A 26,027-nucleotide genomic window follows, 5' to 3' on the forward strand; every position below is an offset into this window, starting at 1 on the left:
TTTACATATGTTTACATAAATGAATATATTAAAGATGAACTTGTATGAATGAATGAAGGTCTTACAATTGCTCAAGGCCTATAAAAGGCCTTGCACAAAGCAAGGCTGACCTTTCCTTTGCTGCCGCTACTGCATCACAGATGTGAAACAGCAAGCAGTGGAGGGAGCCCTCATCCCACAGCTCACCGAGAGGTCAAACAGTTGCCCTCATGCTGAGAGCAGTTGCGTCTGGCCAGTGTGGGCTCCAACAAATCACCGGAGGGCCAGAGGCTCATTGGAGACTGGGAGCTCCCTGATGGCCGCATTGAGAGGCCTTGAGGGCCGCAAGTGGCCTCGGGGCCGGGGTTTGGGCACCCCTGTACTAGAGGCAACCAGGTCATTAAGGGGTAAAAGCAGCCCCTGAAGAAGGGAGAGTGTGGTGGGTGTAGAAGGAAGGAGCTTGGAGGAGAGAGAACTAAACTGATGGATTAATGGACTGAAGAACTAATGGACTGGCTGATGGACTACTGGACCGGCTGTCTGACCAATGGACAAATGGACTTCTGAGGATTGCTGGAAAAGAGATGCTGGAGACACTGGAGATTGGTGTATGGCTGTCACTCCCAAGACCTGCTGAGGAACAAGGTGTTGCTGTGGTGTCTGGAGAAGCTGGCAGGAGGAAGGAGGACCTCTGCAGGTTGAACGGGCAAGCTACCCTGGTGGTGGGTCCTGCAGTGCAGAACTAGGGCCATTGTTGGAGAACGAAGGGGAGCTAATGAGCTTAAAGTGGGCATAGGTTCTCTAGGCCAGTGTTTCTCAAACTGCGGGTCAGGACCGACTAGGTGGGTCTCGAGCCCATTTCACATGGGTCCCCATTCATTTCAATATTTTATTTTTAATATATTAGACTTGATGCTCTCAGGGGATGTGACTTCATTTGGGGAAATGTGACAGACCTGTACTTTGAACAAGCTGCTATGTATATTCTTTTAACAACGATAGTTATTTTATTTTCCATCAGTTTTCATGTCCTTTTCTGTGTTTTTCCACTTGCTGTGGCTCTTTTTTTAAAAATTCTTCCCCAGCCATTTAGAAGACAAAACTCCGAGGAGCCGTATAGTGCCTGTCCGGCGCCCTGGCTCAGTGAAGCTGGTGATTCACCAAGGCGTTATCAGGCCCGGGTTCGATCCCAGCCGAGAGCTTGGCCGAGCTGGTTGTTACTGGATTATGGGTCCTGCCACCTGTATAGCCTTGAGCAAGTTGTACAGCCTCAATTGGTCCTGTTGGTGCCAGGACCCCAACTGGGGCTAAACAACCAGCACCAAGAGAACAGGTAGGACAGCACCAAGAGAACAGCCCATAAGTCCGGAAACATCCAGCATTTTTGCACTGCTGGCTATGGGGTAGCCGGCACCATTCAAACCTGGGGCCCAGCTGGTGGCCATCAACGCCTCAAATATTACGAGTAGTTCCGAACACCCGGAGCCCAAGAGCTCCTATGGCTCAAAGCAGTAAATGATGGTCTGTGGAGCCAAAGGCTGGAGTTTTGAATCTCTATAGGGGCAGATGAAAAAAATTTTAAGTCTCAGGCAGACAGGACTTTTTTATTTTATTTTTTTTGAAGTCTCAGGCAGGAGTTTTTTTTCTTATCTTAAAATCTCAGGCAGGCTTTTTTTTTTTTAAATTAAAAAACTCTCAGGTAGGACTTAACCCACAGCCTCCAGCAGGGGGCTCACTCCAGGAGCTACAGCAGCAGTTACCAGGTAGGAGATACATGCACATAATCATCAAGACTATTGGGGGGATCCTGTATTTGGAGCCCTCCCTCTCTCAGCACAAGAGGCAGGAGAGTGAGAGCCTGAAAGGTCCAAGGCAGACACTCCCAATGGGTGATGGGGGCAGACCTGATCCCTGCAAGGTCTTTCGCACCCCTTTATGTTTCACTCCAGCTGTGGCAGGAGTGCTTTTGCTATCAGGGAGCTCACACCAGATGGACGTGTGTGTGTGTGTCTTACCTCCATCTGTCCATGAAGAATTCCTATGCTGTGACTTCATCCCAGAGCAGGGAGGTGACTGGGTCAGATGGCAGCTCCCTGTCTAATAGCATCACCACCATGGTACATACCTAGGGCTGCTCCCCCCGCCCCAACTCAGCACTCTCAACCCATCCACCGTCTGGTCTGGTTCCCAGAGGTCTTAATGTGAGCCTAGCAATGATGTACTTGGGGGGGGGGCCTAAGGGGACAAGACCTACAAAGCACCTCACTGGATCAGGCCAAAAGCCCATCTAGTTCAGCTTCCTGGATCTCAGTCGCCCACCAGATGCCACCAGGAACACACAAGACCACAAGAGACCTGCATTCTGTTGCATGTCACACACCATCATGAGGTCTTGTCCCTCCTTTCTCTAAAGAGCAGCATGGCACCTGGAGAAGAGAGTAACAGATGGTCACATGGTCCCAAATGCAATCACAGGCGGTGCTATCTAAAGGCTGGCACACCGCCAAAACCTGCCCATCCCTGTCGGTTTGGCATTTGCCCAGACTACAGAAAGATACATACAAATCACAGCATTAATTGGTGCCAACGCATAACTTTAATGGCCTTGGAGAGGTCTACAGTAGGTTATTTGCTTGCTGGAAACTCAGAATGGGCTCCGGTTATCAGGAAGGGTTGCTGTACACGGTCCTCCAGCTCTACATCAGCACAACACACTTTCCCTCTCTGACCAACCTTCCAACAATACAAAGTTTTGTGCCAGAGCCTGAGCTGTGGAAGAGGTGGAAGCTCTTCAGGCAGAGGTGAGTGAGGGATCTGCAGGAGGGGCACTCGCTGGGTTCAGCGCTGTGGCCCATCAGCAAGCAGGTGACCTGGAAGCGGAAGCAGCTGATCACCTTGGCCTCTTCCTTGTCCCCGCCCACTGTCTCTCCAAGCAGGAAGATGACAGAGGTGAAGATGCTACTGCCATCTTTCGTCGGGGCATTGACATCTGCTGCTGGAAGGATGGAAAAGAAAGGGTTAATGTATGATTGCTTGCAAACTATTAATAATTCCATCCCCCCCATAAATCTCTGACTAAGGGGGGACCTGAATTTTTAAACCATAGTCAAGAGGATGAGAGGAGAAACCTGGATACAGTGGGCCCTTGGTATGCATGGGGAAACGGGTGCCCTGTCGATTCCAAAAGCTGCAGATAATAAAACCTGTGGTAGGCCAGGGTTATGATGGAAGGTGACTGGTTTCCAGACACGTCTGGGCTACCCGCTATACATTTTCCAAAATGAACGCTCTGCTCTTCTCTCAAAGACTCAGGGTGGTTTACAACAAACAAAACACAGTATCACGGAACGCACAACACAACAGTTGGTTCCAATCTTGCCTCTGCCACAGTGGATGGCCGTAGGCAGGTCAGCTTCCAAACCAGCTTCCAAACTACTTAGGCAGTCGGTGTATGAAATTCAGGCTTAGCAACCGAACTGGGCAAAATTACCTGCTGCAACCCAGGCCACTTTTCAAAGCTCTCTTCCATTTAGTAGGGCGATAACAACTGCCCCTATTCACTCCTGAAAAGTGTCTCTTCAAGTGGCTGTTGGGTGGTGTCTCCTTTGGGCTTCTTTTTAGATGTGAGCTGCTTTGGGACAGGTGGACCCTCTTCTTAATTCCTGGCTGAGAAAACGAATTGTTTTGAGAACTCTAGCTGCTGAAAAGTGGGTACGCATTCTTCACACTAATTTCTGAAGACCTGATGGTTGGATGGGTGCTTACAGGATGACTCGAGTGCTACCCAAACTCACCAGGGTCATGGCACCCCTGCAGTCTTTCTGATTAAGCAAGGAGCTGCCAGGTTGGATCTCACAAAATCTCATGAGGAGAGAACAGGTAAGAGGGACATTCCACAACACCCCTGTGAGTGTATCTCAAACACCCTAAGTCAGTGGTTCTCAAACTCCCAGGGAGGTTGAGAACTGCTTCAGTGTTGAAGGTCGCACACCGGAAGTGGGGCACAATCACTCCACTTTCAATTTCTAAAGCTGACGAAGCCCTGCGGAGGGCTCGTGCAGGGGGGTCATGCAGGGCTCCCCGCACCCCTGGGAGGCTGCTGCAGGGACTGGTAAGTACATGCCAGCCCATGCACCCTCCCCCCTTAGCAACACGATCCTGGGGATCACATCACTGCCTTCCCCCCACCCCCACCCTTTAAGGGGGAAGCAGCCAGGGCTCTCTGGCTGGGGTTGTTCTCCAGGTGGTGCACCTTCAATGCCTCCCTCTCAGTGACCTGCCAAAAAACCCACTAAAAGCAGATGAGGCTGGGTGAATTATGGGTAGTTATAGCAAGCTGGCAGCCATATTGGAAGGTCATGTACCTTTAAGTCAGAATAAGAGGTGCCCAGGCCAGAAGGGGCTCATGACACTGACTCCTCTGGAGAACAGACCAAAGAAGGGGAAAGAGCAATGTTTAATTTGAGACCCTACCTGGCCAAGCAGTCAATGACCTAAGTAGTACATAACCACTGCAATCTTAAAATGGGCAATGGCAAGTCTGGCCTCCAGGCAGTCAGTCATGTACAGCTCATGAATCACAACCCAAGTGGTCAGGAGGCAGGTTTGCACAGAACTGTCATATACAACACACAATACTTCAGCACCATTCTGATCCCCCACTCCAAACTAAAGACACCCTCCGTCCAACAAATGCTAGGAATTCTGCTGAAATGGCAACAGCCCCTCTGAAAAAGCAGATTTGCAACACAACCTTATGCATGTCTACTCAGAGGAAAGTCCCACTGAGTTCCATGAGACTTACTTCCAGGAAAGTGCGCACAGGACTGCAGTCTCAGAATGTAAATCAGGGTCTGGAAATTCTAGCCCAACCTAGGAGCTTACCCTGATTAAAATTCTGTAAGGTGCATCTTTCTGGGTGGTACAAATAAAAGTATTTGTATACAGTGATTTTTCTGCTTCCTCCGAAGCATGTCTAATTTCATCAACCTTTATCTTCTAAACATTCTCATGGCTCAATCCTATTCAACTTTCCAGCACTGATGCAGCTGCAATCCCCAGGCCTCCATGACTGCCCTCTCTCTGTAGGATGCAGTCCATGACCCACTGGCAGAGGTGAATCAGTGCTGGAAAGTTGAATAGGACTGGACCCAAAATAGTTTCCCACTCCACATTCCTCACTCCCCCAAACTAAAAATACCCTGATGGTTTTGGTAACCATAACTGAAATGTTATATAAATATTCCTATCAAACCTCAGTCTTCATCAGCATCTATCTTCTTCTCCAACGAACACATCTCCCTGCATTTTCCGGTCAACCCCAATCTAAAATAAGCCCCTGCTCATGTTGGTAGCCATTTTTTTTTTTTACCTTTCTTCTTTGTAAAAACATAGAAGGTTCACTGCACTTTTCCCCAAAGACAAACTTCTGGAGACCATAGAAAAAGCATCCTGCAGAATCACCTCCAGAGACCTGGCTCCTTTCTGATTAGCTGATTCAGCTTAGGGGATGTTAGGGAGACAAAAGTATCCCTTCAATCAGGGATCTGCATACTCTGCCTGGCTTCACATTGGGAGGGAGGAGAGAGAGAGACAAGAATCACAGCTGTCAGGGATCTGGACACATTGACCAGATTCCCTCCTGCAAGCAGGAAGGGGGTGGCAGAAACCACGGAAAGCTATTAGTACTGGAGGGAAACATCTTTCAACACTGCACAGCCACAAAGTTTACTGGGATTTGTGACCAAGAGGTGCCCGGGCTAGGAGAAGATTGTACATCTGGCTCCTGCAGAAACCAGTATTGGCGGGTAGGAATTCTTAGTGAGACCCTGCCCCACTTTCCCAGGGGCAGCTTAATTTCTTCAGGCCAGTGGGAGCTTGTACATCCCTAGTATCCAGTACTGGCCAAGGGGGATTCTTAGTGTAGCTCCTTCTCCACTCTTCAAGGGACTAAGTTATTTGTGCCCTGAAGGCAAGGAGGGGGAAAAAAGTGCTCAGGCCAGGAAGCTTTTACATTTGGCCTGGGGGGGGGGATTCTTAATGTAGCCCTTTCCCCACTTTTCCAGGGTTTGCTTTCTATGCCCTGAGGGGGAGGGGAGGGTAATCTGGTCAGCAAGAGCTGTTATTTCCAACTGGCATAACTTCCAGTACTGGCTAGAGGTGAGTGTCAGTGTGTAGGCCAGTGGTTCTCAAACTTCTAGTGTCTGGACCCACTTTTTAGAATGAGAATCTGTCAGGACCCACCAGAAGTGACATCATCAAGCAGGAAAATCTTTAACAATCCAAGGCTGCAATCCTACCCACACTTACCCAGGAGTGACTAACTGTCAAAAGTATATACATAGCAGCCTGTTCAAAGTACTGATCTGTCACATTTCCCCAAATGCAGTCACATCCCATGGGAGCATCAAGAGCATTAGGGGTACTTCTAAAAATGTTGTTTGGTGCCTTGCGGAACCCTTCAGTCCTAGAAAGGCTGTATATAAATACCTCAATAGATAAATAAACATAAAGACTTAAAATGTCATGGTCCTCTGACTTCAGAAAAGAGTAAAGCAGTGTTTCTCAAACTGTGGGTTGGAACCCACCAGATGGGTTGCGAGCCAGCTGCAGGTGGGTCCCCATTCATTTCAATATTTTATTTTTACTATGTTAGACTTGATGCTGCCATGGTACGTGACTGCATTTGGGGAAATGTGACAGACCTGTACTTTCAACAAGCTACTATGTATATTCTTTTAACAATGCTAGTCGATGGGACTGACTCCTGGGTAAGTGTGGATAGGATTGCAGCCTAGGATCATTGAAAATTTTCCTGCCTGATGATGTCACTTCCAATCATGACATCACTTCCGGTGGGTCCTGACAGACTGTCATTCTAAAAAGTGGGTCCCGGTGCTAAACGTGTGAGAACTGCTGGAGTAAAGCAAAGATGTCTGCCCAATGGGGACTTCTTCTCAAACCCCCCTACATGTGCCTTTTTTGCCATGGCTCAACTGCCTGTTTTGATATTCTTCTTACCTCAGCCTGGAGGACACCATCCTGGCTGCACTTCCGCCTCAGCGTGCTCAATCTCTCCTCCACTTTCTGCAGGCTCTCAGGCAGGCATCTCGCTTGTATTCCTGGAGCACCAGGGCGGCTCTAGACAACATAGAAAACCTCAGGTGAGAAAGTGGCAGGGGTAGATGGGTGTATATGTAGGGATAGCAAGCACAACATTCCCTAAGGGAGGCTCTTGGGAGTGGAGGAGAAGGTGCATTTTCCTTGTAGATTCCCAGCCATTCTGTGACTCCAAATACTGATGGGAATTAGGCATGCTTAAGCTGAGCTGCTGTGGAGAATTCTGTGGAACTCCTTGCCACAGGATGTGGTGATGGCGTCCGGGCTAGATGTCTTTAAAAGGGGTTTGGACAGACTTCTAGAGGAAAACTCCATCACATGTTGCAAGCCACAATGGGTATGTACAGTCTGAGTTAGCTTGCTGCTCATCACGAGGGCAGGGTAGGAATTTTTTGCTGACATCTGAATTGGCCGTGGGTGGTAGTTTTCTTGCCTACCCCAGACTGGCAAGGGAGGGACGGTGTGTTCAGGTTTTGTTTTTTAAAAATTGGTCACGTGTTTCATAAAGTGGCCAAATTAAACCCAGGTGCAGTCTGGAGTCTTGGGGGAGGGGGGGGCCTAGGGTAAAATATGCCAGTTGCAACAGGCTAAAGATATCTTGTGGCCTTGTGAGCTCCCTGAGGCATCTGGTGGGCCACTGTGAGATAGGGGATGCTGGACTAGATGGGCCCTGGGTCTGATCCAGCAGGGTTCTTCTTACGGGCAGAGTGACAGATACCAGTGTGATGTGGGCAACTTTGTTGTCTGTTTGCCATTGACCACTTTTCTGGGATTCTCTTTCATGTGTTGCTCCAGCCTTCTGGCTTCTTTGCTGTCCTCCAGGGCTTCTTGCAGGGCTCTGAGCTCCAGAGCCACTTGCTAAAAATGGTGTGGATATGACATTCATGGCTTCTGCCCCTCCTTCCCCAAGCAATTGAGCCGCAGCCTTTGTCAGAGTGAGTCTCACATAGCTGGCTGGTGGCCTGAAGGCCAAATGTGGCTTCTGGAAAATTACATAAGAACATCAGAGGAGCCTTGATAGATCAGGACAAGGCGGGCCCATCTAGACCAGCTTCCTGCATCTCACAGCGGCCCACAAGATGCCTCAGGGGAGCTGGTCAAGGCTTAGCACAACCCAGCTTTTCTCCTGTGATCCAGAAAGCTGTGAAAAGGAGGCATGGAGAACACTAGATTGAGAGCTGCAGGACTCAGGCTAGAGAATGAACAGGAAGGGGAGTCCAGCTGTCCTGTAGGGTGAAGTGAAGGTCATGCAGTGAAAGGTCCCTGAGATACTCAGCCAGTGGGGAACAGGGAGGGGTGAACTGAGAATGTGGGGGATTGCAGACTGCTCTGCACCCCACAGTAGGGGGGCTCACCCTTCCTCCCCCTCTTCTTCTGCATTTCTGGGGGGAGGGGGAAGGAGGAGGACCCCACCCCAGAGACCCCCTGCAGGGGCGGAGTGCAGAGCACTCTGCACCCCACAGGAGGGGGGCTCACCTGCCTCCCCCTCCTCTTCCTCAGTGCCAGGGGGAGGGGGCAGGAGGAGCCCCCACCCCAGAGACCCCCTGCAGGGGGGGAGTGCACAGCGCTCTGCGACCCACAGCAGGGGGCTGGCCTTCCTCCCCCTCCTCTTCCTCAGTGCCAGGGGGAGAGGGCAGGAGGAGGCCCCCACCCCAGTGACCCCCTGCAGGGGGGGAGTGCAGAGCACTCTGCACCCCACAAGAGGTGGGGTGCCTCCCCCTCCTCTCCTCCCCCCTCACCTGTCCTCCCCCTCCTCTTCCTCATTGCCAGGGGGAGGGGGCAGGAGGAGCCCCCACCCCAGAGACCCCCTGCAGGGGGCAGTGCATCGGAGGGGGCTCTCCTTCCTCCCCCTCCTCTTCCTCAGTGCCAGGGGAGGGGGCAGGAGGAGCCCCACCCCAGAGACCCCCTGCAGGGGCGGAGTGCAGAGCACTCTGCACCCCACAGGAGGGGGCTTGCCTGCCTCCCCCTCCTCTTCCTCAGTGCCAGGGGGAGGGGGCAGGAGGAGCCCCCACCCCAGAGACCCCCTGCAGGGGGGGAGTGCACAGCGCTCTGCGACCCACAGCAGGGGGCTGGCCTTCCTCCCCCTCCTCTTCCTCAGTGCCAGGGGGAGAGGGCAGGAGGAGGCCCCCACCCCAGTGACCCCCTGCAGGGGGGGAGTGCAGAGCACTCTGCACCCCACAAGAGGTGGGGTGCCTCCCCCTCCTCTCCTCCCCCCTCACCTGTCCTCCCCCTCCTCTTCCTCAGTGCCAGGGGGAGGGGGCAGGAGGAGCCCCACCCCAGAGACCCCCTGCAGGGGGCAGTGCATCGGAGGGGGCTCTCCTTCCTCCCCCTCCCCGGCCCCGCCCCCGGCCTGGCGCCTCCCCGCGGGCGGCGCCTGCCCGTGCCTGGCTGGCGGGGCTGGGCGACTGCGCCCCCTGCTCCGCCCTCCGGCCGTCCTCGCGCTCTGCCCGGGGGCGCAGGTGAGGCGGTGGGGCCGTTGGGGGGCGGCGGTTGCGACGGCGTTCGGACGCGGCCGGGGTTCCGCGGTTGCCTGGCAACGGGCCTGCTCCTGCGGGGGGGGCGGATGTGGCCACGTGCGCTGGTGGGGGCCTCTTGCTCTGAGCCCTCCTGGGCCTTGGCGCCCCCACACCCCCCACCTGGCCTGCAGCTTCCCCCCCCAGAGAGGCTGCAGGGCAGGGGGAAGAGGAGCCGGCCTGGGGGGAGGGGCAGGTGGGCTGCACAACGACCCTGCGAGGTAGGCAAGGGCCCAGTTTGGGGGGATTGGCTTGTAGGGTTGACAACAACCCTGTGAGGTAGGCAAGGGTGCAGGGCAGGAAGGGGCACCCCATGCACTGGTCCAGCCTCTAGGGAACTTCTTCCCCCCCCAACCAAACTGGGAAGGGGCAGGCAGGGTGCACAACAACCCTGCAAGGTAGGCAAGGCTTCAGGGCTGGGCCCAGTTTGGCGGGAGTGGCTTGTGGGGTGCACAACAGCTCTGTGAGGTAGGCAAGGCTGCAGGGCAGGAAGGGGCACCCCGTGCACTGGTCCAGCCTCTAGGGAACCTCTTCCCCCCCAGCTTTACTGGGAGGGGGCAGGCAGGATGCTCAACAACCCTGCAAGGTAGGCAAGGCTGCAGGGCAGGGCCCAGTTTGGGGGGAGTGGCTTGTGGGGAGCACAACAACCCTGTGAGGTAGGCAAGGCTGCAGGGCAGGTAGGAAAGGGGCACCCGCTGCACTGGTCCAGTCTCAAGGAAACCTTTCCCCCCCCAACCGAACTGGGAGGGGCAGGCAGGGTGCATTTGACCCTGTGGGGTAGGCAAGGCTGCAGGGCTGGAAGAAAAGGGCCTGTCCGCACATAGTTGTGCTATACGGAGAGGTGTTTTGTGTTTTTATTTTACTCTCACAAAAATATCACACCTCCAGTGATGTATTTTGTTTCCTTTCAGGGTGGATGAGCAAGTTGTGTGAAAACAGGGCCCTTGGAGGAACTCGGGTGACCTGCGAGAATGTTTCTGATGGAATCCCCTCCTTTGGTGGCCCTTCAGAGAAACTGGGAGCCCTTTTCCCCCTCCAGGAGCTGCCGCTACCCCATCTGCTTCTCGGAGTCCGAAGACGACATCGCTCGGACGACGGTCAGTGCCCAAGTTCAGATGATCATCAGCAACCTGCAGAGCGAGGAGTCGCCCCTGGGCTCTGGTCAGGACTATGGCTGCATTGCACAGAAGGGGACCAAGGGCGGAGGCCGCAAGCTGCGGGGCAGTGGCCGGGCGCTGCAAGAACGCATGGCGTATGGCCAGCGCCACTACCCTGCCGACTCGGACGGCATGGAGGTAGAAGAGGGCTCCGAGTTTGGGCCCCTCTCCTTGCATTCCGACAGTGACGATTCCGTGGACCGAGACATTGAGGAAGCCATTCAAGAGTACCTGAGAAACAAAGGCCAGGACATCCAGCGTTTGCCAGGCAGTGCCAAGAGCTTGCACGGCGCAGATGGGGGCCAGAGGATCCAGCAAGAACATCCTCCGCGCGATGCAGCTTGCGACTTATTCCCGGCAAACGTTAAGGCCGAGGTGGTCCAGCAACGTCTGGCCCCGGGTTATTTGGGAGACGGCACTGCCCAGCGGGCTGCCTCCCCTTGTAGCACGAGCAGCGATGACTCTTTCGAACAGAGCATCAAGGCTGAAATAGAGCAATTCTTGATTGAGAAGAAGCAGCGAGAAAGAGAGATGCAGCTCTCAAGGGAGGGCAAGAGACTTGATCCAAAAGAAGCCCCAGAGTCGTTGGCGCTGAGGAGTCAGAAGGAAGGCGCCAAATGCCCGCGCAGAGGTTCAGCACGGCCGCTCTGCGGTTCAGGAAAGCCCACCGACTCCCAAAAAGCAAGCCAGACGCATCCCGGAACCGCCGTCGCCGGCCATTCCAGCGCGCCAGAGCAAAGCAAAGAAGGCAAGGTCGGGCCAAAGCGTTGGGAGACCCAGAAGGCCGTGGTCTCGGATTCGAGTAGCGACGACGGCATCGAAGAAGCTATTCAGCTGTACCAGCTGGAGAAGTTAAAAAAAGAGGCTAACTCCCAAACAAGCCGTGCTGCTTTTCTGAAGGACGCGTTCCAGGCAGGAGGGGTAGTGGACATATCCACAAGCCTGACAATCCGTTCAGAGAAAAGTGCCTTGCCGGGCGCCCCTCGCAAAGCCAGGGTCAAGCAGCACGCCTCTCAGCCGGTGGAACCGAGCAGGCTTGGCGCCGCCCGCGACGAACCCGAGAAGGGCAGGTGTTGTGCCCCTGCAGCAAACTGCTTTGCCAGCTGTGCGGTCACGTCTCAGGCCTCTTGTCGCGCGGACACTGAGCTGATGTGTGCAGAAGCCATTCTTGACATCTCCAAGGCCATCTTGCCTCCTCCTACGGTAAGCGACAACAGGTCCCTCACGACGGATCCTTTCCGCTCCCAGGTCACGCCGCCTTCCCGTCAGGAGAGCGACAACACCGCCGTGGATAGCGACGACAGCATAGAGCAAGAGATCAGGGCGTTTTTGGCCGCCAAAGCGCGGGCAGAACGCTTGGCGGCCAAATCCGAAGGAAACCGGCGCGCTGTCCAAGGACCGCCCTTCTCCGGTCAGCCTGGAGAGAGCAGGAGGCCCAAGCAGTCCGTCTGCAGAAAGCGGCAACTCTCCCTGAGGCGTAAGAAGAATCTTAAGAGAGTGACCGGGCAAATTCAGGACAAGGCAGAGACGCCGTCAGAGGTAGGCCGTAGCCCTGAGGACCGTTTGAAACAGTTTGCGTGCCAGTGTCAGGGTGCTGCAAGCATTCTGGGTGACACCAGAGAGGTTGACGGGTGCCGCCATGATGCCCTGGCCACTGTGAGTTCTGTCCATTTGGCAGATCCTCTTCGTAGCACAGAAGGGCGGGTGCAGAGCGTGACACGGGCTTCACAGAAGTGTGGCACAGGTGACAAGAGCAGCTCCCTGGACAGCGATGAGGACCTGGACACTGCCCTCAAAGACCTCTTGAGGTCGAAACGGAAGTGGAGAAAAAAACCCAAAGGCCAAAGAGTTCAGTGCAAGAAAAGGGTTAAATTTGGTGACACGAAAGTGCACGTTTTGGAGGACGAGCTCAGTGGGAGCCCAGAAAGAGACTGCAATCCGAGGACGGCCCCCTTGCCTCGCGTGAGCTGCCTCACGAGATCCCCAGTTGGCGTTAGAGAGGAGGGTACAAAGTCACGGCCTCGGACTGTTGTCAAGGCAAAGCCAAAAAGTGCCAAGGCAGTTCCGTTGGCGTTGGAATGTAAAGAAGAGGGCCAGCCAAAATCCGTTTCTGCGCCAGACAACCGAGACGCAGGTGGCAACAATCAGAGCCCGAGGCCTGCCACAGCCCTGACGGACGACACCAGCTCTGTAGATAGCGATGACAGCATTGAACAAGAGATCCGGAAGTTCTTGGCAGAGAAGGCCAAAGACTCCACTAGTGCGACGGAGGCCAACAAAACCGTCGAACCCCTGGGAGTCGTGGAGCCCCAAATTGCTCCTCTGAGAGCCAGGCGCCTGCTGTGGCAGACCGAGGACAACACCCTATTAAAGAGGAGGAAAAAAGTCAAGAAAGTGGGGCCCCCAACCACGGAGTCGAGGAGCCGTGCACAAAAGGCTGCAGGAGACTCTCCGTGTGAAGGCAACCGGATGTTGGGCCATGTGGAAGAGGTGGGCAGCCAACCCCCAGGGAAGTTGCAGACAAACCAGGGGATTGTGCAGGCTGAGAGTGCCGGTTCACGCACCAAAAGGCCTGTGGTAGATCACCGGGCGGTTTCTGACAGCAAGCTTGCTCGGGGAAACCTAGGGGCGCCCGACGCCGGTGACCGTAAACTGCAGAAGTACATTAAGCCTCTCTCTTCTCGCAAAAGAAAGAATCCACAAAAGCTCAAGATTTCCAGCAAGTTTATAGCGAGCCTCAAAAGCGCTCGGAGTAAGAAGACATCTGTGCCGGTGGGGAAGAGGCAGGACCTCAAGGTGCTCGAGAGGGAGGGGGGTGTCTTGGCGGCAAGCGGGCTCAGTGAAAGGTGTGATGCAGCTCTAACTAAACCGGTCCTGGGTTCCAGGAGCGAGGCAGGAGTGAGAGAGGCAGGCTTAGCTACAGCAGAGAAGTTGCAGCCCTGTGCTCCTGAAAGTCCCGGAAATATCCGGGCTCCCCCTTTGAATAACGAAGCAGTCGGCCTTGTGAATCCGGCTCTTTCCAATACCGCGGCAAGCCAAGGGCCTCCTTTGCAGGCACCCGACGCAGGCAGCATCAGAGGGGCCAAAGTTAGCACAGGACCTTTGCACTTGGAGGAGCCAGTTGAGGAAAAGGAAGGGAGGACCCGAGGGCTTGACTCTGGCTGGGAGGAGTGTCGCGGCCCCAGCGCCCCTTCTTGCTTACCGCCGAAAGAGAATGCGTTGACCGGCCCAGATAGGCTAGCGGGGAGACAAGCCCAGGAAGTTTTAGAGGGAGGTTCTGCGGAGTTTACCGATGGCCCCGTGGCGGAGCAGGCTTCTTGCCTGGGAGAAAGCAAGCCCTCCTCTTTGTAAGTATTTGGTTTTCTGTTTTTAAAACCTTTTTTAACAACAACGTGATCCTTTTCCAAAGTAACTGGAAAAGGCTGCGTCACAACCAACTTTTTCTGACATAACGATTAACCTGCGCATTGGAAGAGGCGAGAATTTTATAGTCCGTCCCCCTCAATATCTGCAGGAGATACTTCCCTCCCCATGGATATGGAAACTTCTGCTACCCATCGGTGTTCATCAACAGCTGGTGCCTTTTCCAATGCAAAGATTAATCTCCACGTCAGAAAAGTTGAGCTTATGAAGCAGCCCACCATGTCTTCTGAGCTGGTTGGCAACCTTCAATCTCAGCTGAAAGGGGTGCTCACCTTGTGTCCTGTCGTGTGCACAAGTGAGAAGAGTGTGTTTCCATGACACGTATTCAGTTTTCCTTGCTATTTTGGGAATTTATTTTTTAAATCATTTGCAAAGTGCTTTCAGGAAATCCTTTTTTGCAACACTTAGACCACAGTGACCGCAATTGCTGTAACAGGTGTCGAAAGCTGTGGTTTGTCATACTTTAAATTTTGATGCGCCTCTCTGTAAAATGCATTAACAGCCCACCCTCATGTCCTCCCTGAACAGCTGGAAATGGCCCACTTACAGAAGCACGTTTTTGAGCGCATCATGTAGGGCAGTCTTCTGTTTTTTCCTTTGTCTTGTCTTTTTCTTTAAAAATACTATTTATTTATGGCCTGACCAAGACAGACAACAGGACCTGCTCTGTACCTCAGTCTGAAGAACTGCAAGCATGCCACAGACACTTGGGGCCTTGTCTGGTGTCTTCAGGGGGAGCCGAGCTAGTCCGTTCCTGCAAGCGGTCAGAAAGCAAGTTTGGATGTGAAGATGGGGACCCGACTTGGTTCTGTGTTTGGTTTAAAAGACTCTCCTTCTGCAGGATTGAAGTCTTGCAGCCATCCAGTCTGCCTGTCTCTTTTACGATCCACCCTCTCTGTGAACGAGTCCCTCCTTTCTATTCTTTTCTTAACTGGACCTTATGGTTTGAAGTGTGTGTGTGTGTGTGTGTGTGTGTGTGTGTGTGTGTGTGTTGTACAATTCCATTCCTTTGTCAAACTGCCAGTACTTTGTAGCTTGTGAATTCAACGCAATCTGATTTTAAGGAGCACTTTTTAAATTAAGAGAACTTGTTTTGTATATAAGCAAATGGTGTATTCGTACATTTATAAGAGTTAATAAACTGGGTTCGCCTGGTGAACCGTGAAACCAAAAAATGATCTCCGGTGATGTCTCCTGACTTTTGGAGTTGCAGCAAACCACACCTGCTCTCGTCCAGTCAAATCTACTCACGCTTCTTCCAAAGCAAATAAGTTCTGTGTTTGAAGAGGCTTGTAGATGGGTATCTCATATTCTGTTTACCTGCAGACTTTATTGGACAATGATAGGGGCAATATTTAGCTCTTTGGTGTTTGGGAAACTTCCCGCTTCAGGAAACCTGACACGAGCCTAAGGGAGGGCAGTATTATTCTAACTGGGAGGGTCTCCTGTTCAAAGTTGATGGGAAGATGTGAGCATATACAGGCATCCCCCTGTATCCACAGGGGGTATGTATGTAGGTTGAGCAGGAGAGACAATCAGGGTCATCTCCAAAACCTCAGTTGTCTCCCTTCCTTGGCCTGGCTGCATTCAGAGAACCCCACCCCTTCTTTAAGCTCTCTTTCAAGCCTGAGACTCACCCGAGAAAATGGCACTGTTGGGCTGATAAATTGCAAGGCTCAAAAAAGGTTTCCAGCCTGCTCTGCTGGCACGAAAAACTTCCCAATGTTGACGCGTGCTGCTTCTGTTCTCCTTTACAGCTTCTTACGCACCTCCATCGATCCAGGATGGAGAGTTTTGCCTTACATCGTCTTGTCGCCAACACAGCTCCTCGCAAGCAAGGCTCTAGCAGTGCAGGGTAGGCGGAGAGCTCTGCAGGTAGATGTTGTGCAGAAACTGCATCTCCCCTTCCTCCCCGCCCCTCAAACCACACTGCAAGGCCCCCCCCCCAATGTTGGTCGAGCCCACCAAGATTTGTCTTGGGGGTGACAAGAAGGGCCACCTCGTAAAAACATTAATTCTGCTTTTACCTTGAGTAGGGCCCAATTGGGAGCAATTAGTCCAATTTGGAGCAGTTGGTCCAATTGGCTTAAAGCCAGCCTTGGGGGCAGCGTCTGGTGTGGTTTGTGGAATACCCTCCCCAGAAACACCAGCCCAGTGCCAAGACGGTCAGCTTTTAGGTGCCAAGTTTGGACTCCTAACTTGAGACGCTTTTCATTGCAGCTGATTCTTGTTATCGCCTTCCTCAAGTTTTATTTTGCATTTCATTTGGTTTCGTGTGGTTTTAATGGTTGCAAGCAGCCTTTAAAGTTATTTATGGAAAGGCAGGATATGAATATTTGAAATAAACGAGTCCTTTTTCGTTTACCCTCTCCGTTTTCTAGGGGTTCTCAGCAACATGGCCGGGGGGGGGGGTAATCCTCCCATTTTATTATCACACCCACTCTGTGAGGTAGGCTAGGTGGAAAGAGAAGCTTTATGGCTGACCAGGAATTTAAATCCAGCATTCTTGCCCCATTCCTTGCTGAAGACTGACGCTAGCTTGTTCATCCCACGATTTGTCTCCTGCCTTTCTTCCACCGAAGGGGTCTCCAAGGCAGCTCATACTATGCCCACCAAAAAGGGTACAGTTTTATCGGGGGGGACGGGACATAAATAAATAGGTTGGCCAGTTTCAATCATTTGAACAACATGGTGGGGCGGGGAAGCAATGAAATTAAAATCAGGAAGCAACACATCAGTAGAAGTCTTCCAAATTTGTGCTCCAGCCAGACCCTTTGCAGCAGGCATTTTAAGGGGAGCCCCATGGAGGGCACATGGCAGTAAACACAGATAGCCATGCGAGGGTCAGGTTGATCTCCACCCTCCAGGCTTCGACTGCGATCTTGGGTTTGCGCAACTGGAACCGCACTATAGTATCTGCAAGGCCACTCCCCTCCTGTCTTTCTCACCAGCAGACGTGCCCCGTTCCAAACCCAGAGCCGTCCTGCAGCCAGCCTTGAGCCTCCACCGGAGTCATCTAAAACAGTCACAACCTGGGCCGAAGAGGCAGGTCTCCTTCCCTGATGCTTCAGTATTACCACCTATCTTCTTTCACAGGTTCTTGGTGAGAAACTTGGAGCCGGCTGGAATTCCAGGATGTTGACATTAGCAGAGCAGTAGTCCCCGGTGGTTGGAGGAAGTTGACGGCCAGAAAAGTACGTTCTCCGCTGGAGGAATGTGTTTGCTTGGGATGAGGCACCTAGTGCTTGATTCCTGATCCACTAACCATGCGCTTCTCCACAGCACATCCGAGACAGTCGTTCCCAATCGGGTTCGTGGGGGGGGGGGTGTTCTAAAATACGATGCAAATCAGCTCAGGCAGGGTTAAATATTTAATTAACCCAGTAAGCCATTCGGTAGCCCCTTTGGAGCACATCTGCACTGCCTCTGCACCAACTTCCACACAGTTGTGTGAAGATCTGACCAGGGAGCCTTGTGGCTAGCAATTGGCACGCAATGAATTGTGGCTCTGGGCTTCTCTGGTTTCAGGCAGTTCCTGTTCCAGTGGGACAGTGCAATTTCACTGTCTGCTTCCAGGATGACACCCCCCCTTTGATTTTGACTGTCGGTTTCTGACAGAGCAGGTCATAAGGAACGAGGCAGTGAGGATTGCCTTGTGCTTCAGGCTGCTGGGCAAGCCAGCCCTCTGCTGATGAAAGCCAGCGATCCCACGGCACTCTGCCTGGCTCTTAGCTTCTTTAGATCTGATTTCACCTTGCCTCTGTGCTGCTTAAGTTCCTGCTTCCTGGCAGGGAGAGGGTGGCTCTGGTGGGAGGAAGCCTGCACAGGGGCAAGAGTTGATTGGCTGTCCCTGTCGCACCAATGGATGAGCAGAACAGAGCAGAGGGGCCGGCTTAATGGGCAACGCAAGAACATCTGTCGGAAATGGATAGTGAGAGTTTCATTCATTTCTTTTCATTCGTTTATTTTTTTTTCCAGGAAGAAAAAGGCATGGATCTAGCAGCACATGCATAGACTCCCGAAGACGTATCTTATATCCCTTAAAAGACAAGCAATGGTGGAGAAACAGAAATTGGCTCTTCTTAGTAACTATAGCCTCACCCTTCTTCCCTGGAGTTATGGGAAGAGTGCGGTGCGGAGGGGGGGCAGGTTCAGAATCTGCCCTCGTTGCCACAGTCTAGCCAGCCTTGCCTGTCTTTGGGCAGATCACATGGGAGCCTGTCCCCGTGAAATGCCCTCAAAACCTCTGGTCCGTCTGTCCCCAAAGCCACTTGCGCCTACTGTTCATTCCAGGGTTTAAGGCCAAGATTCGGAGTTTGTTCCTTAAGATGCCCAATAATATTTTCATGAGATTTTATGATTAGGCATAAATCTCTCAAGTTGGAAGTTTGAGAACCAAGTGTTGGATTCATTCTCTCCCCCCCCCCATTCTGAATATAGTACATGACCTCAGTTTGCTTTAACTGCGTTTACTACAAGTGTTTTGTCGAGTGGGGGGGGGGTCTACACTGCCCTTGATATAGCCCTGCTCTGCGTCACGCAAGCGTACGTGTGAGAATTTCAGAAAATGTTGTGTTTGCATTGTTCGAACCTAAATCCTTGGAAGGCTTAGGATCTGAGCCACCACTCATCCCTCCAGGGTCACTCACTTGTGCCCTTGTCCAGGGGCAAAAAGGATCCTTCAGAGATCCTTTGAGGATCTTTGCAGGGCAGAAAAAAAGGTTCTTGTGTTTTTGTGCATTCAAGGTTTCTGTTCATTCTGTTCAAACCATGGTTATAAAAAGAAAATGATCAGAGCTGTTTCTTTCGAGATCTCTTTCTTCCGGCGTGTCTGCCAAAAGTTGCATTGTTTTTTTTGGTTTGGTTTGGTTTTGTCTCCCCAAGGAAGTCAGCCTCTATAGTCCAGTTTGGAGTTCTGGCGTTTGGTCAGCTTTGCAGGAGCGGCGGGAAGGGTCACCTAGTGCCTGCCTTGAGAGTGTCCAGGCCCTCTGGATTGTCAAAGCACATAGTTCAGGGCCGGGCCCTCCATGAGGTCAACTGGGGCATGTGCCTTGGGTAGATTAGCAGGGTGTGCCTGTCTCCACAAGGCCAGGAGGGGTTAGGAATGCACTTTAATTTTTCAACCCGTGAGTCCAGTTTATTGGCAACCTGGCACACTGCCAGGAGTACAGACCCTGCAGCTCCAGTAGAGTAGAGACCCTGGACTCCAGCTGGACAATGTGTCAATCAGTTTGATAGGAACCCTTCGCTCAGGTGTCCCCAATAGCCACAGATCCCACATCCGCAGATTCACTTATCAATGGTTCTTTGCCTCTGTGTCCATTACTTATCTGGTTTGGATGATTGCTTCACGGATTAGCAAGCGTTTTATAACAGGCTACAGGGGAAGAGAAATAAATGCTTGGTACCACAGTAAGTATAGAGTGCCCTTTTATCTGTGATTTCGGTACCTGCAGGGTTCGGGGGAATGTACCCCCGCAGATATGGGGGAATGCCTATAGTTCAGCAGTGTGATTTAGCAGCAGTATCTTATATATCTCGTCGACCGAGCTCCAGCTTCCCATGCTGGATGGACCAGAACATCCCCTTGAATACGAGTTTGGGCCTATACACCTCTTCTTCCTTTAGGTGTGGGGAATTTCAAACCAAGCTGCTTCTTCTGTTTGACTTAAGTGGTTTTGTAGGGAAACCCGGAGTTTGAATGATCATCCATTTCACACAAACAGAAAAGGAAACCAGTTTTCACCTCTGCTCCTGACTACACTCAGATCTGTCATGCCTTCCCCGGCTGTAGCAGGTTCCTGGACTAAGAGCAGAGGGGGCCAGCTGGTGGAATGCATTGCGAGAATTAGATCGAATGGGGTGGCAGTGCTTGAGGACTGAGCCACCAGATGGGTCAAGTGAGCTCCCTGCTATTAGTGCGCAATCCTAACCCCTTACGTCAGTGCTTTCCAGCACATAAGGGCAGTGCAACTCCAAGGCAAGAGAACAAACATTCCCTTACTTTGAGGAGGCCTCCCTGAGTGCCACCCGATTGCAGGATGCTGCACACATCTCATTGGCACCGCTATGCCAGTGCTGGAAAGCACTGGCATAAGGGGTTAGGATTGTGCCCTTAGTCTGTGAATGCCTGCCGTGTGTTTTGGGCCACTTTCTCACATGTACGCACATGGCTTCATGAGCCCTAGATGCATAGCTGAGCACGCAAACTGAAAGACATGAGGCAGTACAAAAAGTTCTACCCATGGTGTCAATCTGGTGGCTCACACACACACTGCCCCATCCCCAGTTTTGTCATCTATTTTTGTTCATTATTTTCACGTTCATTCCTTGCGCCTAACCTTTGACTCGGGCCCCTTTCAACAAGTGTGAAACCTGACAAATCAGGACCTATGGTAGTGACAGTGGTGTCACTGGAGGGGGGAGGATTGGGGTCCCACCAGAAGCACCGTGAAAGGGGGGTGTCGTGTCATAGAAGGGGAGTGTGGTGAAGCAGATGGGGGTTATACCAACCCTGGGAATAAAATGCATCGGCAGCACAACTGCAAGGCAATTCTCCACATTTTAATGGCAGGAAGGATTATCACACAGTAAACCTAGCAGTGCCCTTTCCTAGAAGCAGACCTCTGTGCCCAAACTGCAGTCCCCAAAGTGTTTACTCCAGACCGATCTCCCAGAAGTCCAAGGTGACCACAGTCAGCGTAAGGCAGGCACTGCACCCAAAAGGCCACCAAAAAACAAGAACTAGAACCACAAAATAGGTCTTCCAAGTAGGTGTGGATTGCTGGAGAGTCGTATCTAAGTCTCTTGGCAGTTGGGGCAGCAGCAAGCTTGGGCAGAGGTGGGCTGCCTTCCACTACTCACAGATCGACGGGCCACCACTTCTGTAACTGGGGTGGAAGTCAAAAGTGTCGAAGACGGTGATGAAGTTGTCCGGCCCGGTCACGTCGCTCTTCTCCATGGCTGTGTTGATGCCGCTGTTCCTGGGCATGCCAAACTTGACCAGGTGGTCCGTGAAGTAGTGCGGGGTGACGTGGTAGGTGGTCTGCGGGGAAAGAAGAGCGCGCTTTCACCGTTTGGGGGGCTGTCTTGAAATGAGGGCCGGCTGTCCAAGAGGCCAGCTGGGCTGGGTGCCTCAGGTGGTAGAGTCGCCCACCCACTTGCGTTCACCTTTCCTCCCACTCCCTGAATTCAGAAAGTAAGAGGGGAATGGAATACAGCAGAGGTGTGGAGGGGAGGTCAAAGGTGAGGAACAACAGTCTTGTTCTCAGTCCTGTTTCCCAGCCTAATTCATCCCAGTCATTGGCGTCCCTAACCCAGACCTTTATGCGTATGTCCCCACATATGTATACAGTGGGTCTCCTTATCTGTGGGCTTGGCATCCGTGGATCGAGGGCCTCAGAGGACCTCCCAGGCACAACTGGAAATGGCTTCAGGAGGTGTTCTGAGGTGCGGGAGGGTCACACGGTCTCCCCAGGCCTCAGAAGGCTTCCCGGACTCAATTGGAAGGCTGCGCAAACTGGAACTGCCTTCTAGTCATGTCCAAGAGGCTTCTGAGCAGGCCCACACACAACCTCAGGCAGCAGCCCCCAGGTAAAGACTTGTGGTACCTTGGGGGGCCCCTTGCAGATAGCGGAATTGGGCTATCCGCTGGGGGTCCTGGAATAGATCCCCTGCAGATACCAAAGGGCTCACTGTAATAAAAATAACGAAGAAGAAGGTGGCGATCTCATGCGCTTACCGGCATTTCATGTACAGTTGGTGGTTTTCCGCCGTAGTCCATGTTTGTTGTCCTGTACAATGGATTGCGCTCTTTCGGCCTGGGTGACAGAATTCGAGGTTACTTACCAGGCACTCTCTAGGACGACACAAACTGTGAATGCTGGTCGTCGCACAATATACGCAAACGTTTTCTTGAATCCCAGGACATTTCTGGCTCCCCTCCTTTGGTTGCTCGGGCCCCCTTTTTGACCTCAGGCCCAGGTACGACGTCTCTCCTGCACCCTCATCTCACAGGCCTGGGTGAGATCAGAAAAGGTAAGATCCCAGGGAAATTCTGGCTCCCCTTCTTTGGCTCCTGGGCTGCCTTTTCTGACCCCAGGCCAAAGGAGCCTGCATCCCCTCTCATGGGCCTGAACTGGCCCTATCATCTCCCCCCTCTTCTCCCACCTGCATAATGGGAGATCACCATATTGACCTCCCAAAACAGTTATTAGAGGGGTGATTCATTGAGAACAAAACGGCTAATATTATAATGCCGTTGTACAAATCGATGGTAAGGCCACACCTGGAGTATTGTGTCCAGTTCTGGTTGCCGCATCTCAAAAAAGACATAGTGGAAATGGAAAAGGTGCAAAAGAGAGTGACTAAGATGATTGCTGGACTGGGGCACCTTCCTTATGAGGAAAGGCTACGGCGTTTGGGCCTCTTCAGCCTAGAAAAGAGACGCCTGAGGGGGGACATGATTGAGACATACAAAATTATGCAGGGGATGGACAGAGTGGATAGGGAGATGCTCTTTACGCTCTCACATAACACCAGAACCAGGGGACATCCACTAAAATTGAGTGTTGGGAGAGTTAGGACAGACAAAAGAAAATATTTCTTTACTCAGTGTGTGGTTGGTCTGTGGGACTCCTTGCCACAGGATGTGGTGACGGCATCTGGCCTGGACGCCTTTAAAAGGGGATTGGACAAGTTTCTGGAGGAAAAATCCATTACGGGTTACAAGCCATGATGTGTATGCGCAACCTCCTGATTTTAGAAATGGGCTATGTCAGAATGCCAGATGCAAAGGAGGGCACCAGGATGAGGTCTCTTGTTATCTGGTGTGCTCCCTGGGGCATTTGGTGGGCCGCTGTGAGATACAGGAAGCTGGACTAGGTGGGCCTATGGCCTGATCCAGTGGGGCTGTTCTTATGTTCATCTGTGATCCAATTGATACCCTGCCAACAGTCAGAGAAAAGTCTCTGGGCTTCCCAAAGAAGTGCTTTGAGAGTGTTCCCCAGGGGGCTGCTTGCCTGATGTGGCCCCCACACCTGAATAATCCTCTCTTACCCACCTGTAACCCCGAAACCATCCCGGATAGTTGAACCTGGAGGGCAAGTTCTCATCCACTCTATAGTAGTCACTGGTTCTCTGGGTCGCGCTGCCCTCTTTCTCGGCAGGGACGGAGGCCTTTGGGCAAAGGGGCGCTGCCTGTGCCATTTGGCGGGGCTGTCGCTTTGGGGGAAGAAGAAGCCCTTGGGATGAGGTTCAGGAAGGGAACCAAAAGCAAGCCAGACATCAGAGAGCCAGGAAGGTGGTGGTTGGTCCTTGCGTTCAACAAAGCCACAGGTTGCTAAGAGACAGGCTTGCACACTGGTGCGCAAGCCATGCTCTTAAAGAGACAGCACACCAGTCCCCAGGAGAAGGGTTGCCAATCCTTTCTCTTCCTCGGTGGGCCTGCTTCTCCGCCTCGAACAATAGCCCTTCCCTTGGGGCCAGTCTTAGGAGCTGTGGGGCCCAATCGGAAACATGTTTTGCAGAGACCCCAGGTCTGTAGGCGCCTAGAGATATAAATAATATTTATTATAAATTTTATATCTCTAAGGTTGAGTGGAAAGCACCCCAAATGTGCACTGAAACAGCGCATGTCAGTTCACTGACCCAAAGGACGAAAGTCAGAGGTTCCTAAATATTTTAGCACCAGAACCCACTTTTTAAAACAATACTCAAGCCCTGAGGCTATTCAAAAATCCGATACTGTAGCTCAGTGGTTCTCAAACTTTGAGGGTCGGGACCCACTTTCTAGAATGAGAATCTGTCAGGACCCACCAGAAGCGATGTCATCAAGCAGGAAAATTTTGAACAATCCTAGGCTGCAATCCTACCCACACTTACCCAGGAGTAAGTCCCATTGACTCTCATTGTTAAAAGCATATACATAGCAGCCTGTTAAAAGCATAGATCTGTAACATTTCCCAAAATGCTGTCACATCCCATGACGGCATCAAGTCCCAACTATTAAAAATAAAATATTGAAATGAATGGGGACCCACCTGAAATGGGCTCGGGACCCACAGTTTGAGAAACACTACTGTAGGAACTTAACTCTTGTTTATGTACAGGTCCCCAAGATTTAAGACCTGCAGTTTTAACACACCGTAGGTTCAAACCCACGGGGTCCAGGTGGAGGCCTATGCCCTCTGAACATGACCAGAGCTGTGTACCAGTAGCCTCCGGGGGGGGGGGGGACAATCTTCCTTTAGCAGGCCTGTGGAAACTGAGGAGTTAAGATGACCCAGGAGGCGAGAGAAAAATGCTGAATGTAGCCCTTGAAACTCTTCCAGCTGCCTCACTCTCTTGGCTTCTTGTGTATGCAACTGGCAAGACCGGATCCAATTGACGGATGGGTCACCGATCCAACCCCCAGGCCTGCCTGCCTCCTTCAGCTGCAGTGCTCTCATTTAAAGCTGATGTCATGAAGTTCTCCGTGCACCAGAGTGACTGCAGCCTAGAAGGGTGAGGTGCTCACCCAGGCAGGTGGAGAAGAAGGGGTGACAAAGCATCCTTCAGGACTATGGAAGGGTCTTGGCTCTTCTGTGATACCTGATGTCCCAGGTGAAGGAGCTGCCAACACAGGCTACAGCGGCCGATATTCCTCCAGCCCTCGGATTGGGTCTCCAGCTGATCTCGGAATAAGGTTATTATTACTGAGAGGAGCAGAGAGCTGATGGCAGGAAGTAATTGCCAGTGGGATGAAGGTAATAGCAATGGAGCAAACCTTGCTGGGAACAGGGAGGGATGTTCCCCTGTTATTCCTGCTTTTTCACAGCTTAGTATAACCTCCAAAAGGTGGGCAAGTTGCCATACAAAAAGGGTGGCCGGGGGGCGGCAGCCACGGGTGCCAGGCTGCAATGGGGTGTCCAAGAGCCCACCCAAAGATCATTTTCAAGAAGAAAACTGATTTCTTTTAAACTTCTTTTTCCATTTTTTGTTGTTATGATTATATATGATTCTATAGACAAAGTTACACAGAGTTATAGCTAAATATTCAAATATAAATATACAAAGTTACAAAGGTGGTGTGTGTGTGTATAATATACATACATACATACATACATATATATATATATATATATATATATATATATATATATATATATATATATACATACATAATATACATATATATATAAATGCACATATATATGTGCATGTATGTATATGTGTATTATACATGCACAGCCTTTGTAAATTTGCATATTTATATTTGTATAGATTTACAATAATTTGTGTATATTTACAATAATTTGAAAATTATTAAACAATTATTACTTAGTTATTTTTATTTAATTATTAAATAGTAATGTATACATTATTTAAATATATATAGAAAATGCAAATATATATTTAATATATATTAAATAATATATAAATTATTTAATAATTTAAACAATAATATTTAAATAATTAATAATTAATTATTTATTAATAATTAATAATTAATTTATTAAAATTAATTAAAATATTAATATTTATTAATTATTAATTATATTATTTTATATTTTAAAATATATAAATTATTTTATTATTCTTTATTATTATTATTTATTTATATAAATATAATAAAATTATTTAATATTATTAAAATATTATTATTTAATATTATATATTAAATAAATATATAAATTATTTATATATTTTAAAATAAATTTTAAAATATATAAATTAATATTATTTATTAATAATAATTAATAATTTTATATATATATAAAATTCAATAAAGGAAAATGTTTACTGTCTGTGCTTCTTCCCTGGCCATTATCATTAATTTCATGCCATGGCTTTTTTT

The 26,027-nt window shown here is 50.9% G+C and overlaps 2 protein-coding genes and 1 long non-coding RNA gene across 5 annotated transcripts; 1 reads left to right on the plus strand and 2 right to left on the minus strand.

The window, feature by feature from the left end:
• Positions 1-2,564: 2,564 nt before the first annotated feature.
• Positions 2,565-9,456, minus strand: LOC136635586 (uncharacterized). 2 transcript variants are annotated; one of them, XR_010793404.1, is made up of 4 exons: positions 9,318-9,456; positions 7,000-7,119; positions 3,470-3,645; positions 2,565-2,974 (listed from the first exon to the last, which is right to left on the minus strand). It is a non-coding gene; the product is annotated as an uncharacterized lncRNA (long non-coding RNA). The 2 variants fall into 2 exon arrangements; XR_010793405.1 differs by lacking the exon at positions 9,318-9,456 and adding an exon at positions 8,838-8,862.
• LOC136635585 (protein phosphatase 1 regulatory subunit 26-like) lies at positions 7,016-18,255 on the plus strand. Of its 2 annotated transcripts, XM_066610816.1 has the most exons (5): positions 7,016-7,142; positions 10,523-14,115; positions 15,949-16,066; positions 17,288-17,385; positions 18,170-18,255. In XM_066610816.1, exons 2-4 carry the CDS (start codon positions 10,583-10,585, stop codon positions 17,348-17,350), a joined length of 3,714 nt encoding a protein of 1,237 aa, XP_066466913.1. In that variant the 5' UTR covers positions 7,016-7,142; positions 10,523-10,582; the 3' UTR covers positions 17,351-17,385; positions 18,170-18,255. The 2 variants fall into 2 exon arrangements, 1 of the variants encoding a protein (XP_066466913.1); XR_010793403.1 differs by lacking the exon at positions 15,949-16,066.
• Positions 18,256-21,047: 2,792 nt separating this feature from the next.
• LOC136635614 (piercer of microtubule wall 1 protein-like) lies at positions 21,048-23,398 on the minus strand. The gene is made up of 3 exons (XM_066610861.1): positions 23,253-23,398; positions 21,933-22,011; positions 21,048-21,236 (listed from the first exon to the last, which is right to left on the minus strand). Exons 1-3 carry the CDS (start codon positions 23,396-23,398, stop codon positions 21,048-21,050), a joined length of 414 nt encoding a protein of 137 aa, XP_066466958.1.
• Positions 23,399-26,027: the final 2,629 nt, after the last annotated feature.

Source organism: Tiliqua scincoides, chromosome 16 (genome assembly GCF_035046505.1).
Source record: "Tiliqua scincoides isolate rTilSci1 chromosome 16, rTilSci1.hap2, whole genome shotgun sequence".
Taxonomy (NCBI): domain Eukaryota; kingdom Metazoa; phylum Chordata; class Lepidosauria; order Squamata; family Scincidae; genus Tiliqua; species Tiliqua scincoides.

What these genes read in the sequence shown, in the direction of transcription:
- LOC136635585 (XM_066610816.1), top strand. Translation starts at nt 10,583, where the DNA reads ATGTTTCTGATGGAATCCCCTCCTTTGGTGGCCCTTCAGAGAAACTGG. An exon ending in GAAAGCAAGCCCTCCTCTTT is followed by an intron (nt 14,116 to 15,948) that starts GTAAGTATTTGG and finishes TCTCCTTTACAG; the next exon opens with CTTCTTACGCACCTCCATCG. An exon ending in GTAGGCGGAGAGCTCTGCAG is followed by an intron (nt 16,067 to 17,287) that starts GTAGATGTTGTG and finishes CTTCTTTCACAG; the next exon opens with GTTCTTGGTGAGAAACTTGG.
- LOC136635614 (XM_066610861.1), bottom strand. Translation starts at nt 23,398, where the DNA reads ATGGCACAGGCAGCGCCCCTTTGCCCAAAGGCCTCCGTCCCTGCCGAG. An exon ending in GGATGGTTTCGGGGTTACAG is followed by an intron (nt 22,012 to 23,252) that starts GTGGGTAAGAGA and finishes TCTGTCACCCAG; the next exon opens with GCCGAAAGAGCGCAATCCAT. An exon ending in CAACTGTACATGAAATGCCG is followed by an intron (nt 21,237 to 21,932) that starts GTAAGCGCATGA and finishes CTTTCCCCGCAG; the next exon opens with ACCACCTACCACGTCACCCC.